The sequence below is a fragment of the Corella eumyota genome, chromosome 6 (genome assembly GCF_963082875.1).
Source record: "Corella eumyota chromosome 6, kaCorEumy4.1, whole genome shotgun sequence".
NCBI lineage: Eukaryota > Metazoa > Chordata > Ascidiacea > Phlebobranchia > Corellidae > Corella > Corella eumyota.
This window is the reverse complement of record NC_137495.1, coordinates 2,895,530-2,907,742: the sequence shown is the minus strand read 5'-3', so window position 1 is coordinate 2,907,742 and position 12,213 is coordinate 2,895,530. Positions and strand designations below refer to the sequence as shown.

General features: G+C 29.8%; 5 protein-coding genes across 5 annotated transcripts; all 5 read left to right on the top strand.

Moving 5' to 3' along the window:
• The first annotated feature begins 394 nt into the window (after positions 1–394).
• On the top strand, positions 395–919 carry LOC145755384 (uncharacterized). The gene has a single exon (XM_082571609.1). It carries the CDS (start codon positions 449–451, stop codon positions 917–919), a length of 471 nt encoding a protein of 156 aa, XP_082427735.1. The 5' UTR covers positions 395–448.
• Positions 920–1,174: 255 nt separating this feature from the next.
• Positions 1,175–6,115, top strand: LOC145754624 (S1 RNA-binding domain-containing protein 1-like). The gene is made up of 17 exons (XM_082570706.1): positions 1,175–1,252; positions 1,465–1,608; positions 1,687–1,804; positions 1,922–2,157; positions 2,394–2,547; positions 2,724–2,858; positions 3,000–3,070; positions 3,149–3,246; positions 3,337–3,458; positions 3,592–3,719; positions 3,838–4,012; positions 4,092–4,198; positions 4,333–4,466; positions 4,612–4,939; positions 5,000–5,085; positions 5,159–5,388; positions 5,797–6,115. Exons 1-17 carry the CDS (start codon positions 1,182–1,184, stop codon positions 5,965–5,967), a joined length of 2,508 nt encoding a protein of 835 aa, XP_082426832.1. The 5' UTR covers positions 1,175–1,181; the 3' UTR covers positions 5,968–6,115.
• A 281-nt stretch (positions 6,116–6,396) lies between these two features.
• Positions 6,397–8,835, top strand: LOC145754950 (interleukin enhancer-binding factor 2-like). The gene is made up of 7 exons (XM_082571126.1): positions 6,397–6,619; positions 6,893–7,042; positions 7,181–7,291; positions 7,383–7,615; positions 7,710–7,859; positions 8,009–8,129; positions 8,213–8,835. Exons 1-7 carry the CDS (start codon positions 6,455–6,457, stop codon positions 8,426–8,428), a joined length of 1,146 nt encoding a protein of 381 aa, XP_082427252.1. The 5' UTR covers positions 6,397–6,454; the 3' UTR covers positions 8,429–8,835.
• Positions 8,836–9,133: 298 nt separating this feature from the next.
• LOC145754949 (protein cornichon homolog 1-like) lies at positions 9,134–10,637 on the top strand. Its single transcript, XM_082571125.1, has 5 exons — positions 9,134–9,472; positions 9,548–9,616; positions 9,687–9,799; positions 9,871–10,014; positions 10,153–10,637. Exons 1-5 carry the CDS (start codon positions 9,392–9,394, stop codon positions 10,178–10,180), a joined length of 435 nt encoding a protein of 144 aa, XP_082427251.1. The 5' UTR covers positions 9,134–9,391; the 3' UTR covers positions 10,181–10,637.
• A 597-nt stretch (positions 10,638–11,234) lies between these two features.
• On the top strand, positions 11,235–12,212 carry LOC145755154 (protein N-lysine methyltransferase METTL21D-like). Its single transcript, XM_082571374.1, has one exon. It carries the CDS (start codon positions 11,279–11,281, stop codon positions 12,029–12,031), a length of 753 nt encoding a protein of 250 aa, XP_082427500.1. The 5' UTR covers positions 11,235–11,278; the 3' UTR covers positions 12,032–12,212.
• The last annotated feature ends 1 nt before the right edge of the window (position 12,213 follows it).

The window sequence follows — 12,213 nt, the reverse complement described above, 5'->3', positions numbered from 1 at the left end:
CTGGAATATAAATCAATGTAGATTAAAAATCTTAAAAGGTTTTTTAATTGAACGCACAGCAATTTGTAAAAAAACACTGTATAAATTGTTTTATTAAAAGTTGCAATTTTTAACGGAAACATGGAAGGGAAATCACCGAAGCTATATCAAAAATGCTGTTTCTGCGCAGGCTTTTGCACACACGTGGTATCTTTAACTTTACTTTCTGCTTATTAAGAAGAAAGTACATTCTGTCTGCTTGTTATTAAGAAAGTACTGGACCCATTCTTGTTAAAATACAACATTGCGTGTAAGTTTGCAGTTACATTAACTCAGTGAGCAAAGTTTAGAGTTTTTGATCATCGCATCTTAAAATTTATAAGAAATTCGCTTTTTTATTTATACAGAGTTTCTATTTTATTTAATTGTCAACGTTTGTTGGTTTTGAAACCAAAAAGTTGTTCGTAAAATGTCAGCCACGGCTACTAACGATAATAAATCACATTCATCAGAATTGTTGGATAAAAATCTAAAAGAAAATTCAATCTCTGAAAAACTGAACTTTATTGGATCAAAGAAATCTTTTTCCAAAAACTCAACACAAAAATCAACATCAACTAAACCTCAGATTTGTAGAGTTTCAAATAACACTGAACTTTTAAGCAAAGTCAAAGGGTTTCTGCCCCAAATTAAAACTGCAAACCATGAACTTAAACAAAAAGTTGAGCAAAGTCCAGATGAATTAAGTCAACTTGATATCGAAAATGTTGACGATTGCACCAAAGTTATTGAAATGGACCTTTCATTTGTAAAAGACTTAAAAGAAACGGCTTTAAATAATTTTTTAACTGAACTATCAAGTGATTCTGAAACAGACTCATCAGATAACGACGAAATTATAAATATTCCACAGTTGTTAGGAAAAGTCTCAAAACCTTGATGTTTATTTCTTTTTCATTTTTAATGTTTTGTTAAAATCATGTTGACTATTTTTTTAGCTCTTGTGTTTAATTGTTTTTTTTTAGGTCTTTTTAATATGTAACATAAATATAAAAACCAATTGTCTAAACTTACACTCTAAATACTTCTTTTAATATTTCGTTTTATTAAATAGTAACCCATTATTGTAACATTTAGTTTATTGTTATTTTGGTGTATTATATATACTTTGCAATTTTTTAGTTGGTATTAATAAGTTAATTATGGATGTGAATCATCATGCAGATGAAGAATGGAATATTGTGGAGGTATTGGCTAATGATCTGGACATAAGGTTAATTTATATATTTCATAACCTTTTGAGAATATTTAAATATTAAAAAATTACAAAAAAGTTCACTTTTTACCATAGCTGATACGGCTATAAAGTAAGTATACATGCATTAACAGTTCTACTTGGAGAAATGATATATTATAACTTATGCCTATTCATGATTTATTATCATGTATATAAATATGTGATATCGATTCTTTGCCTTTTTTTAGTTTTAATGTTGCAAAGAACTTAATATACATGGTGGAAAAACAAGAATGTACAATTCCATTTCTGGCTCGCTACAGAAAGGAACAAACCAATGGAATGGAAGCTAATCAACTTCGAAAGTTTGTTGATAGTTTTAGTGAATTAAGGTTTGTAAATTTTTGTTCGATTTTCTAAGCTTTGTTTGATATTCTTCATGACAATTTAACATTTTTTTTAACTTTTAGAAATGTCCAGAAAAAGGCTGACACAATTATAGCAAATATTGAAAAGCAGGGCAAACTTACACCTATTCTTAGGAAGTCAATAAAAGCTTGCCAAACTACTGAAGAACTTAACCTTATGGTAAGTTATGACAACTTTTTAACTATGTTTTTAACTTGACTGTGTGACAGTACAACAAGATATTGACTTTAGTAATAAACTAAAGGTATTTGTTAATTTAATTTTGTGTTTTTATAGAATGCACCTTTTAAAGGTGATAAGAAACGTTCATTAGCTGATAGAGCTCGGAACTTGGGTCTTCAGGAAGCTGCAGACAGCGTGCTTGAGAATAGAGAAAATAAACCAAACCTAAGAAGATGGGTTGTTAAACAAAAAGGTTTGGGGACATTATCTGAAGTAGAATCGGGTGTTCGTGATATTATTTGCGATCATATCTCGAAGCATAAGTTGACTTTAGAAGCTACTAGAAAAATGTAGGTCATCAGATAATTTTTCAAAGTATTGATTTCGTAATTAATTGAAATTGTTGTTAGTCAATATTGTTTATTAAGTATAAGTGTTAAAATAAATTATACTTATGCGGAATTTTTTACAGGTTATAGTTTAAAGTAATAGACCAGTCTTTGTTGGTTTAATAGGTAGTGGATATATTACTTTTTCATCTATCAAAAATGATCCTAATATTTAACATGAATTGCCCTTTTTTTAGTTTAAGTACTTCAAGAATGACCTTGCATTCCAAGTTATCTACAACCTCAAAAAAGAAGTCTGAAAAACAAGAAGACACAAAACAAAATGAAGCAGAAAAATATCAAATATATTTTGATTTTCATGTGTCATTGTTTCAACTTAAACCTTATCAGGTTTAATCATATTTGTTTTTCAAAAAAACATATTTTTAAAGAAAGATTGTGTCTGGTTGTAAAAATGAAAGAGCCAATTTCTCAATGACTTTGTAAATAAATTTTAAAAATATGAGTATAAAAATTGACTTACAAATTCTAAATAATTAAACTAAGTTTATTAATTTTTTTTGTAGATTTTGGCAATTAACAGAGGAGAGGCACGAAAACATTTGACAGTCAAGGTTGAAGTGAGTGAACATCATAAAAAATCATTTCTTAAATGGTGCCAGGAAAATTGGGTGCAAATTTACAAAGACAATGATTCACAGGTTCTTTTATTATTTTGTTTTTATTAGATAAAGAAGCATTTTAAAAAAAATTTAAATTTACCAACTTTTGTATAATTAATCATTTTAGTTCTGTATCCTACACTTATGGTTGATAATGTAGTTTTTATACATTTGTTGCAGAATATGTTAAGTAGATGTGTTGAAGAAGCTTATAAAAGACTTATTTTGCCTTTGGTATTGAGACATGCAAGGTAAGTGTAGTTGTGTTAATTAATCTAATTTTTTTTTAATTTGAATTGACTTGTTATACTTACTTTTGTAGTTTTTAGAATTGAATTAACAAAAAAAGCACAATCAGCTTCTGTCGAAATATTCTGCCATAATTTAAAGAAGTTACTTTTGACTGCTCCTGTAAGAGGAAAGACTGGTAACAATTTATTAAATATATAAAAAAGGGTTAAGTTTTATATAATCAAGCATAGAACTGTACTAAATGATATGAGCTTATGTTTTGTAGTGTTAGGGGTAGATCCTGGGTTTACAAATGGCTGTAAATGTGCTGTAGTTTCATCAACTGGAGGTGAAGTGATGGCCACTGATGTCTTTAACTTAAAATATAAAAATGAAGCTGCAAGAAAGGTAGGCAAAAATAATTTATTCTTTTGTTAGTTGAAAATTTTTCTAAGTAAACCCTTTTACCTAAACTTGTTTTCTCAGTGTCCTATTTCCATTGTGTTTATCATTTAATCATTTTTTTGTAAACTGGTTTCAGATAAGTGACTTATATCGAAAATGCAAGTTTGAAATTATTGGAATTGGTAATGGAACAGCTTGCAGAGAAACCGAAAATTTTATTTCAAATTTTATTCGAGATAAAAAGTATTCAGAATTAGCTTACTGGTAAAGTATAATGCATATTTTTGTTTGTTTTAATCACCATTTTAGTACAATTGTACCAGCATATTTGTATGTATGGTCTTAAAAAGAAATTACAAATATTTTTTAATTTTTTGCACAGTATAGTTAACGAAAACGGGGCTTCTATCTACAGTGTGACTGATGAAGCAGCCAAGGAACTACCAGACCTTGACCCTAATCTTAGAAGTGCTGTATCCATTGCTCGAAGGCTTCAAGACCCCCTGGTGGAGCTTGTAAAAATAGAACCGAAACATTTAGGGGTTGGCATGTATCAGGTTAATGAAATGGTTATATTTGTGGTTAGGGTTTTCAGGTCACATTTCTGGGACTTAATAACTTGAAATTTTGTTGTAGCATGATATACCATCTACTATGATGAAATCAGCATTGAACAGTGTTGTTGAGGATTGTGTAACTTTTGTTGGTGTTGATCTCAATGTTGCTGGCCCTTCACTTTTAAGGTAATCCTCAATTTAATTTTGATTTAATATCATAGTTGATGGGTTGTATAGCAACTCTAAAACTGGTAGCACCAGTGTATTGCTTGGTTCTTAAATTATATATTATACTAGGAAACAAATTGTTTATTGTTTAGTCGTGTAGCTGGATTAAAAACCAACCATGTAAAAAAAATAATCGAATGGAGGAAAAGGAACGGCAGATTTATTTGTCGACAGCAGTTGTTGGATGTGCCTGGAATTGGAGAAAAAACTTTCCAACAATGTTCAGGTAGTTAAATATTTAATATCAAGAGCTTTTTGTATTTTTTAAGATAAATTATAAAAAGGGTTAAATATTATTGTTATATACATTTTGCACTTTTCTATTGCCAATTATTTTTTTCGAATTTGTATACCTTTTTTAATTGTTTTAGGTTTTGTTAGGATTTCCAAAGACAATACCAACCCAAGTGATACTAACAACAACAAAAACACGGCCTATATTAAACAAGAAAATGAAGAGAATATTCCTTATACAATGAGGGAAATTGCTTTAGATAATACCCAAGTAAACTACGTTCCATATATTAAAGAAGAAATAGATGATCCTTCATATGATTTGCCATCTAGTAACAAAGCAGGTCGAAAGCGTAAGCAAGCAACTTCAAGCAAAGACAGCAAGAAAAAGAAAATGGTTGATCATGTTCCAAATGCACTGGATCAAACACAAATACATCCTGAAGCTTATGACCCAACTTTAAAGTAAAGCGTTTGTAACTTAAATTGTAAATTTTTAATAGTAATACAATATACTTTTTTTAGATTTCTTCAATTAATTAACTGTGATGTAAATGAAATCGGGACAAAATCATTCATAGCCAAAATTAAACAAGCTCTGACCAGAAGATGTAAGTACCTTAAATACAAATCTAAGTTGGAACGCTATTTTATTTTTCTTATTCTTTTTTCTATTTTTTAAAGCTGGCTTACAATACGCTCAGGAACTTGGCATTGGCAAGTTTACTTTTCAATTTATAACTGATGGTCTTACCCAACCAATGGGTTATCGGGATATTAGGGAGGAATCTTCTAAGCCCCTTTTTAGACAGGGACTTAGGTCCCCCCAGGACTTAAAATGTGGTGAGGTGATTAGGGGTAAAGTGACCAACCTGGCGGGGTTTGGTGTTTTTGTGGATATTGGTGTTGGTATGGTAAGTAATTAGGTTTTTCTACAACTTGGTTGGTTCCAAAACCACCAAATAATTTTTTTTTGTATATCTTTTTATTCTCAATGTGGGAAGGTCGAATGCGGGACCTAAACATAGAGTAACAACTGTTACCCTGACCCAGTCTTAAGATGCCTGTGGCAGTTTAGAATGTTATAGATCATAATTGCCCGATAAATATACTGCTAATTAAGTGCTGGCTCAGCAGAAGTTCATATTGTTTATAGCGCCTTACTCAAGGGCGCTACAGCATGAGATCAGTGGTTGAACCCACGACCTCATGTGTGGTGTAGCAAGTGTTCTTACCACTACACCATGCTACCGGTACACATGATTTTCTTGTTCCAAAGCCACCAGGTAATATTATTTTCATAAGGTTTTGTTTTCTTTTAGGATGGTCTTATTCATTTAAGTCAAATGAATGGTCGATGGGAAAGACTTAAACATATTTTAGGCCCAAATGATGTAGTGGTTGTTAAGATAATAAATTTGGAATTATATAAAAAGCGAATTAGTTTGCGTTTGATGTCTACTGAAATGGAAAACACAAGTTTGTTTAGGTGAACACTTTATGCACATGATTTTCTTGTTTTGTTACCAGTATTACGTTCTTCCCAAGTTGTTTTAAAACCTTTTCATTTATACAAACTTAGTATTATTATGTTGCTATCATACGTTTTTGTTCTTGATTAAATAAACTAATCACATGTTGGTTTGTCATTTCTAAATTTAAAATTTAAAAAAAAAAAAAGGTATATTATAACAATGTAAAATTCTAAATAAACTTATTTCAAACGACATTTATTATGGTAAAGTTATTGTTTACCTTCACATTAGTTTTAAGGTACTGCTTTAAAGTCATGACCTTCTAAAGTAGAGTTTGAAAAAAATAAACTTGTCAAATGTTGAGGATAAAAGATATACATCACAACAACTGGAGCGTGAAGTAGGTCAAATGTCAAACCGGCACGGATCGAAATTTGTATACACGCCAGTTCAGAAAAAGTTACAAGTTTTATTATTTTATACCTAAAGTTAACCTAATACTATAATGAGAGGACGTGGAGGTAGAGGAAGAGGCGGAGGAATGGGAAGAGGCGGCGCTGGCGGTGGAGCAACTCGTGTTTTTGTTCCCCACATTCCGTTTGATTCTGTTATGTGCGAACAAGCTTTTCCAAGAGTTAAGCCAGCTCCGAACGACGACGAATTAACCCAGGTTAGTTTATTTGTTTGGTATGTGTTAAAAAATATATTTGAGACATCTCAATTAACTATATATATATATACATCATGGTCATTTATTGATAGTATAGTTCGGTCTAAAGGTTAAATTAAAACAGTATCATTAGCGTAAACCCTTACTGTATTTTTATACCTTTTTTGAGCTATCACTAAACAGTTAAATAATATTATGTGGTGTGGTAAATTAGTGTGTATATATATATATATATGCAATATTTTGTATACATTGTGATTTAAATCTCTTTAGGCACTGGTTAAAAGAAGTCAGGAATTAACAGCGTCAGCACAGGACCAGAGTTTGATTTTAAGTCTTGTTACCAAGGTTACCAATGCACTTGATTCTCTAGTGGTTGCTCCTTCAACAGAATTTGATGCACAGATTGAAGAATACAGACAAGTATACTCAATTATTTGTGTTAACTATCAAAGTTTTATTCTTTAATTCGTTGTTTTATGTTACTTCGAAACGAATTTTTGTTACAAGTAAACTATATTTTACCATTGAATAATATTTTAACACATTATATTTATATAGGTTGGTTCCTTCAAGAAAGGGACTATGATGATTGGCAGCATTGTTGCTGATGTTGCTATTATTCTTAAAACTTTACCAACTAAAGAATCTGTTAAGAAGCTAGCAGAAGTGGTATACAGTAGTCTTACATTATTATATTTCTTTTTCATATACAGAAGTCAAAATACTTTGTGTCTTACTTATTTTCACGTATTTTTTAAAGATTGTAGAACAAATGAAAAAGAATGATCCATCAGATGAAGTAGTTATTGAAGAAACAGGTCCCGGGTTTGAGTTTAAAACAACAAATGCAACCATCAATGTTTTAATTGCAACAGTGCCGCTAAATTTGCGTAAATTGCAACCTAATGTTCACATGGAACAAAAATTATTGCAAGCTGCCCTCGCTGCTATTAGACATGTGAGATGGTTTGAAGAAAATGCTTTTCATACCAGGTAAGAAGATTAAAACACTAATACTCACATTTAAAGAAATTGTTTGACTTTTTGATGGAAGTTTTACATTTAAGATAATTCTTTATTTTTTTAGTGTAAAAATGTTAGTAAGATTGCTTAAGGATTTGTCAAGAAGATTTGAAGGGTTTCAACCCTTAACTCCATGGATAATTGATCTTTTAGCGCATCATGCTGTCATGAATAACCCCAATCGACAACCCTTACCCATCAATGAAGCATTCAGGTAAAAAAAAAACTAAAAATCAAAAATAAGATTCTTTACCCTTAAAAATTTTTTTTAGATTTTTGATTTTACATATAAAATATGTTTTGCTTTATTAGCGATCGTAAATTATCTTTGTGCTGTAACTTACTTAATTAAAAATGTTTAAGGCGATGTTTACGTTTACTCTCTTCTGGATTTTTTCTCCCTGGATCAGCTGGAATTGTCGACCCTTGTGAAAGTGGGAATGTTAGGGTCCACACTGTTATGACCCTTGAACAACAGGACAAAGTAAATTAAATTTTGCCTTGATGCTGTAAACAAATTTGTAAAATTTAAAGTTTATTTTTTTTGATTTTTGTCATTTAATCCAGGTATGCTACACTGCTCAAACCTTACTTAGAGTTCTATCCCATGGTGGTTTTAAACATATCTTGGGATTTGAAGGAGATGGGAGTATTGCTACTAAAGTGTCAGTCTGGGATGGCATTGTGGTGACACCTTGTGACCGAGCATATGAGAAGAGTGAGGATAAAGAGGAACAGACATCACCTGGTGATGAGTCGATGGAGGTCGCTCAAGAAAGTTGAATTTTTTAAACGACATTTTAAAAATACGAATATTAAAAACTTACTTATAAGTCATTTGATTCTTTTTTTAAAAGAAACACGACACTAAAGTTGACACATTATTAGTATAGTTCGTCACATATTTACTAAATTTTTTTGGAAATTGGGTAATTTTTTACCCCTTACTTTGAAAGTGGTCACTTCTGTTGTAACATGGAACCTTTATATTTTGTAGTCAATAATTTGATTTCTTTAAAGGTATACAGTATGTAAGTTCTATGATTATGTAACAAGCTTGTATACAGATCTTAAATCTTTCATAAAAATTTAATAATATAAAAGTATGTTCTATGTTTTTATTTCTGAGCAATCATACTTTGAATAACATTGAAGTTTTTTTAAAAAAAAACTGTTAATACATTTCCTAATAAAAACGCAGTAGCATTAAAAATAATGGTTAAGTATTAAAACATTATAGAAAGCTTCCAATAAACGACAAAATAATAATTTAAATAGTAAAACTTTGGGGATAATTATTAAATTCTAAAAATTAATTATTATATTTCTATGGTAGTCACGCATGACCAGGTGATTTTTCGTCATTTTTGACTTGCAAAAAATTTCGATTTTATTTTGGAAAATTTTATTTTCGATTTTATTTTGTTGCTTTTAAGTTGTTGAAATTGTTATTTTAATTAATTTACGTGGTTATGGTAAGATTTAGATTAAAAAGGTTTAAGTGTAGCTTCATATTATTTAAACGCACAGCTACCAAATTGTCTATTATATGTAAAAATGGAGTTTAAAAAATGGTCTGAATTGAACTGTTGAATGTGTTCGTCAGTCAGTCAGTTTGTGTAGCTTGTTTATATGTTGGATTATTTATTTTTTTGTTTTTAGGACCTTACCCACCTACATTACACTTATACACCTGTACACTGTTAAATTAACTTTGTAAAACAAAGAAACTTTAAAGAATTAAAAATGGCCTTTACATTTGCTGCGTTTTGTTATATATTGGCGTTAATTCTTACAGCGTTTCTGATATTCTTTGCAATTTGGCAGGTAAATCTTTTTTTTATAAAGAACAAATAAATTTAAAAAAATGTTTCTGTACTAGTAAATTTATGTATTTTACAGATAATTGCATTTGATGAATTAAAAACAGATTACAAAAACCCAATAGACCAATGTAACAGCTTAAATCCGGTAAGTTATTTTCTAGAATATAAAGCTATTTAAACATGTTTTTAATAATGAAATGCATTTATATTTTTAGCTTGTATTACCAGAATATGGAATCCTTATTTTTTACAACTTGTTGTTTTTGTGGGCGTGGGAATGGATCACAGTTCTCTTGAACATTCCACTTATGCTGTACAATGTTTACAGGTTAAATTTAATGGACTTGGTTAAAACTTAATTATTTAACTTCTTTAAAATAATTGTCAATCTTTTTTCAGGTACAGCAAAAGACCGGTTATGAGTGGTCCTGGGTTGTATGACCCAACCACAATAATGAATGCTGATATTTTATCATATGCAATGAAGGAAGGTTGGATTAAACTTGCCTTTTATCTTCTTTCATTCTTTTTCTACTTGTACAGGTAAGTCCAATATATTTTTTACAAATAAAAAAAATTTTGGGGGAATAAATAAATAGCAAAGTGATATATCTTTATAACATATTAACCTCAAATACAAAAATTGTGAATAATAATGCATCAATATTATTACTTTTTTAGAATGATTTATGTACTTGTTACATATTAAAAAGTCAAGCAAAAAAATAATTAACAAAATGTATTTGTCTTAAATAATTGAAGCAAGTGGATTGAATATTGAAAAATTTATAAAAATCAAAAACAACGTCACACTGTTTCAATAAGCTGTGTACAAAAAAACAATTTTAAATGAAGCTTATTTAGATTTAAATAACTGTATAAAAATTACACTTTTTGTTTTGGAATTGCAGTAAATGTTATGTGTATTACTTTTAAAAGATATTTATGTGACTGTATATAGTAAACTTTATGTTTCTATAATTAATTGACTATTTTTTCAAACTTTTCAAAATAAAAATGATAATATTTACTTGTTTTTGTGGTACTAACATGAAAATTTTTTTGTTTTTTATTGGCAGGTTCATAAAATTATTTAAAGTTGCATTGGATTCTTCAATTGTTTAAAAAATTCTTGTTTTTTGATAGTATAGCTGGATTTTTATTTAAATTTTTTTTTAATTTGTAATCACCTTTATACTTTACTGCTGTGCTTCTTGCAATTAAAATAAACCAAGAAGTATGTTGTTTTTTGTTGAATGTTATTGCACAATAAATGGCAGGCATGTATTTGAAACGGATAGCATTAAATAATGCGGACAGTAGGAATTCAACTTTTTTATTTTTTTTGGGGGTTTTTTCGCGCATTGATAAAAGTAAATAATAAATACGATATACAATTAATATTACAACAATGCGACGGGAAAAAATGACAAAATCAATTTAATGATTTAAAACATGCCAAAAGTATTAATGTTTACATGAAGATTTTAATTATTTTATGGCATGGTACTTATGTACTTAACTTAATGTCTACTTTCAAGAACGCGGATAATAGGGATAAATTAACTCAAAGATATCTAGTCCAGGACAAATCAACCTAATAAAATTTTAATTAAACCATTGAAGTTAATTTCTTAACGATTTAATTTGATTGCCTACACCAAAATCAGCAGCATTCCACAACACGGATAGTAAGAATGTAAATAAAACGGACAAGGCATAATAACGCGGATAGCACTCGAACAATAATGCGGACTAATAATAACGCGAATAGCTGCGTTTAAGCAGCGCGTTGTGTAACTATTAAATGGACCTTGAAGATGAATTTGTACGTAAAATTGACATAAAATTGGATGATAGGGAAGAATGGTGTTTACAAATTCATCAAAAAACTGTAGGAGACGTGGGTTGCGTCGTCTGGGACGCTGCCCTTGTGTTGTTAAAGTTCATTTTTACCGAAAAAGGACGTCAGTATATTGAAGGTAAAAACGTCTTAGAACTGGGTTCTGGCACTGGAGCTGTTGGCATAGCTGCCTCTGCAGCAGGAGCTAAACATGTGATGGTAACAGATTTGCCAGAGTTTGTACCACTTATGGAAACTAATATTAAAAAGAATATACCGTTTATAAATGAAAATAAACTGCTTCATCATGATATGGATAAAGTAATTTATGGATCAACTTTCTCCAAGGAATGTTGTTTAAATGCTGCTGTTTATAAATGGGGTAATTCAGAAGACAAAACAAAAATTTTTAACTATTTTAAAACAAATTCACAAGAGATCGATTGTGTTTTAATTGCGGATTGTATTTATTATGAAGAAGGTGTTTTAAAATTACACGAGGAAATAACTAACATACTTACACAATATCCAAGTGCAATAATACTGTGTTGCTATGAATTTCGTACCACTGGCAACAAACCGAAACTTCTAAAGGATTTTATAAAACTATTAAATGGCTCCGACATCAGCCTAAACCTCTCTTATGTTGATGAAAATGATATGGACCCAGTATATAGAAGTGATGATATCAAAATTTTGTTAATAAAGTGTGCCTAACGTTCTGCTTGTATCTGTTTATACACAATCTTATTTACAATCGCAATATTTTTAGTGCAAATTTTTGTAGCTACTTTCTTTTTAAGTATTATGTATTATAGTAATTTTCTTATCCATATTGCATTGCCATCTTTTCAATTCTACCTACATGAAAAAACTTTAACACACTGCCATTTATGTTA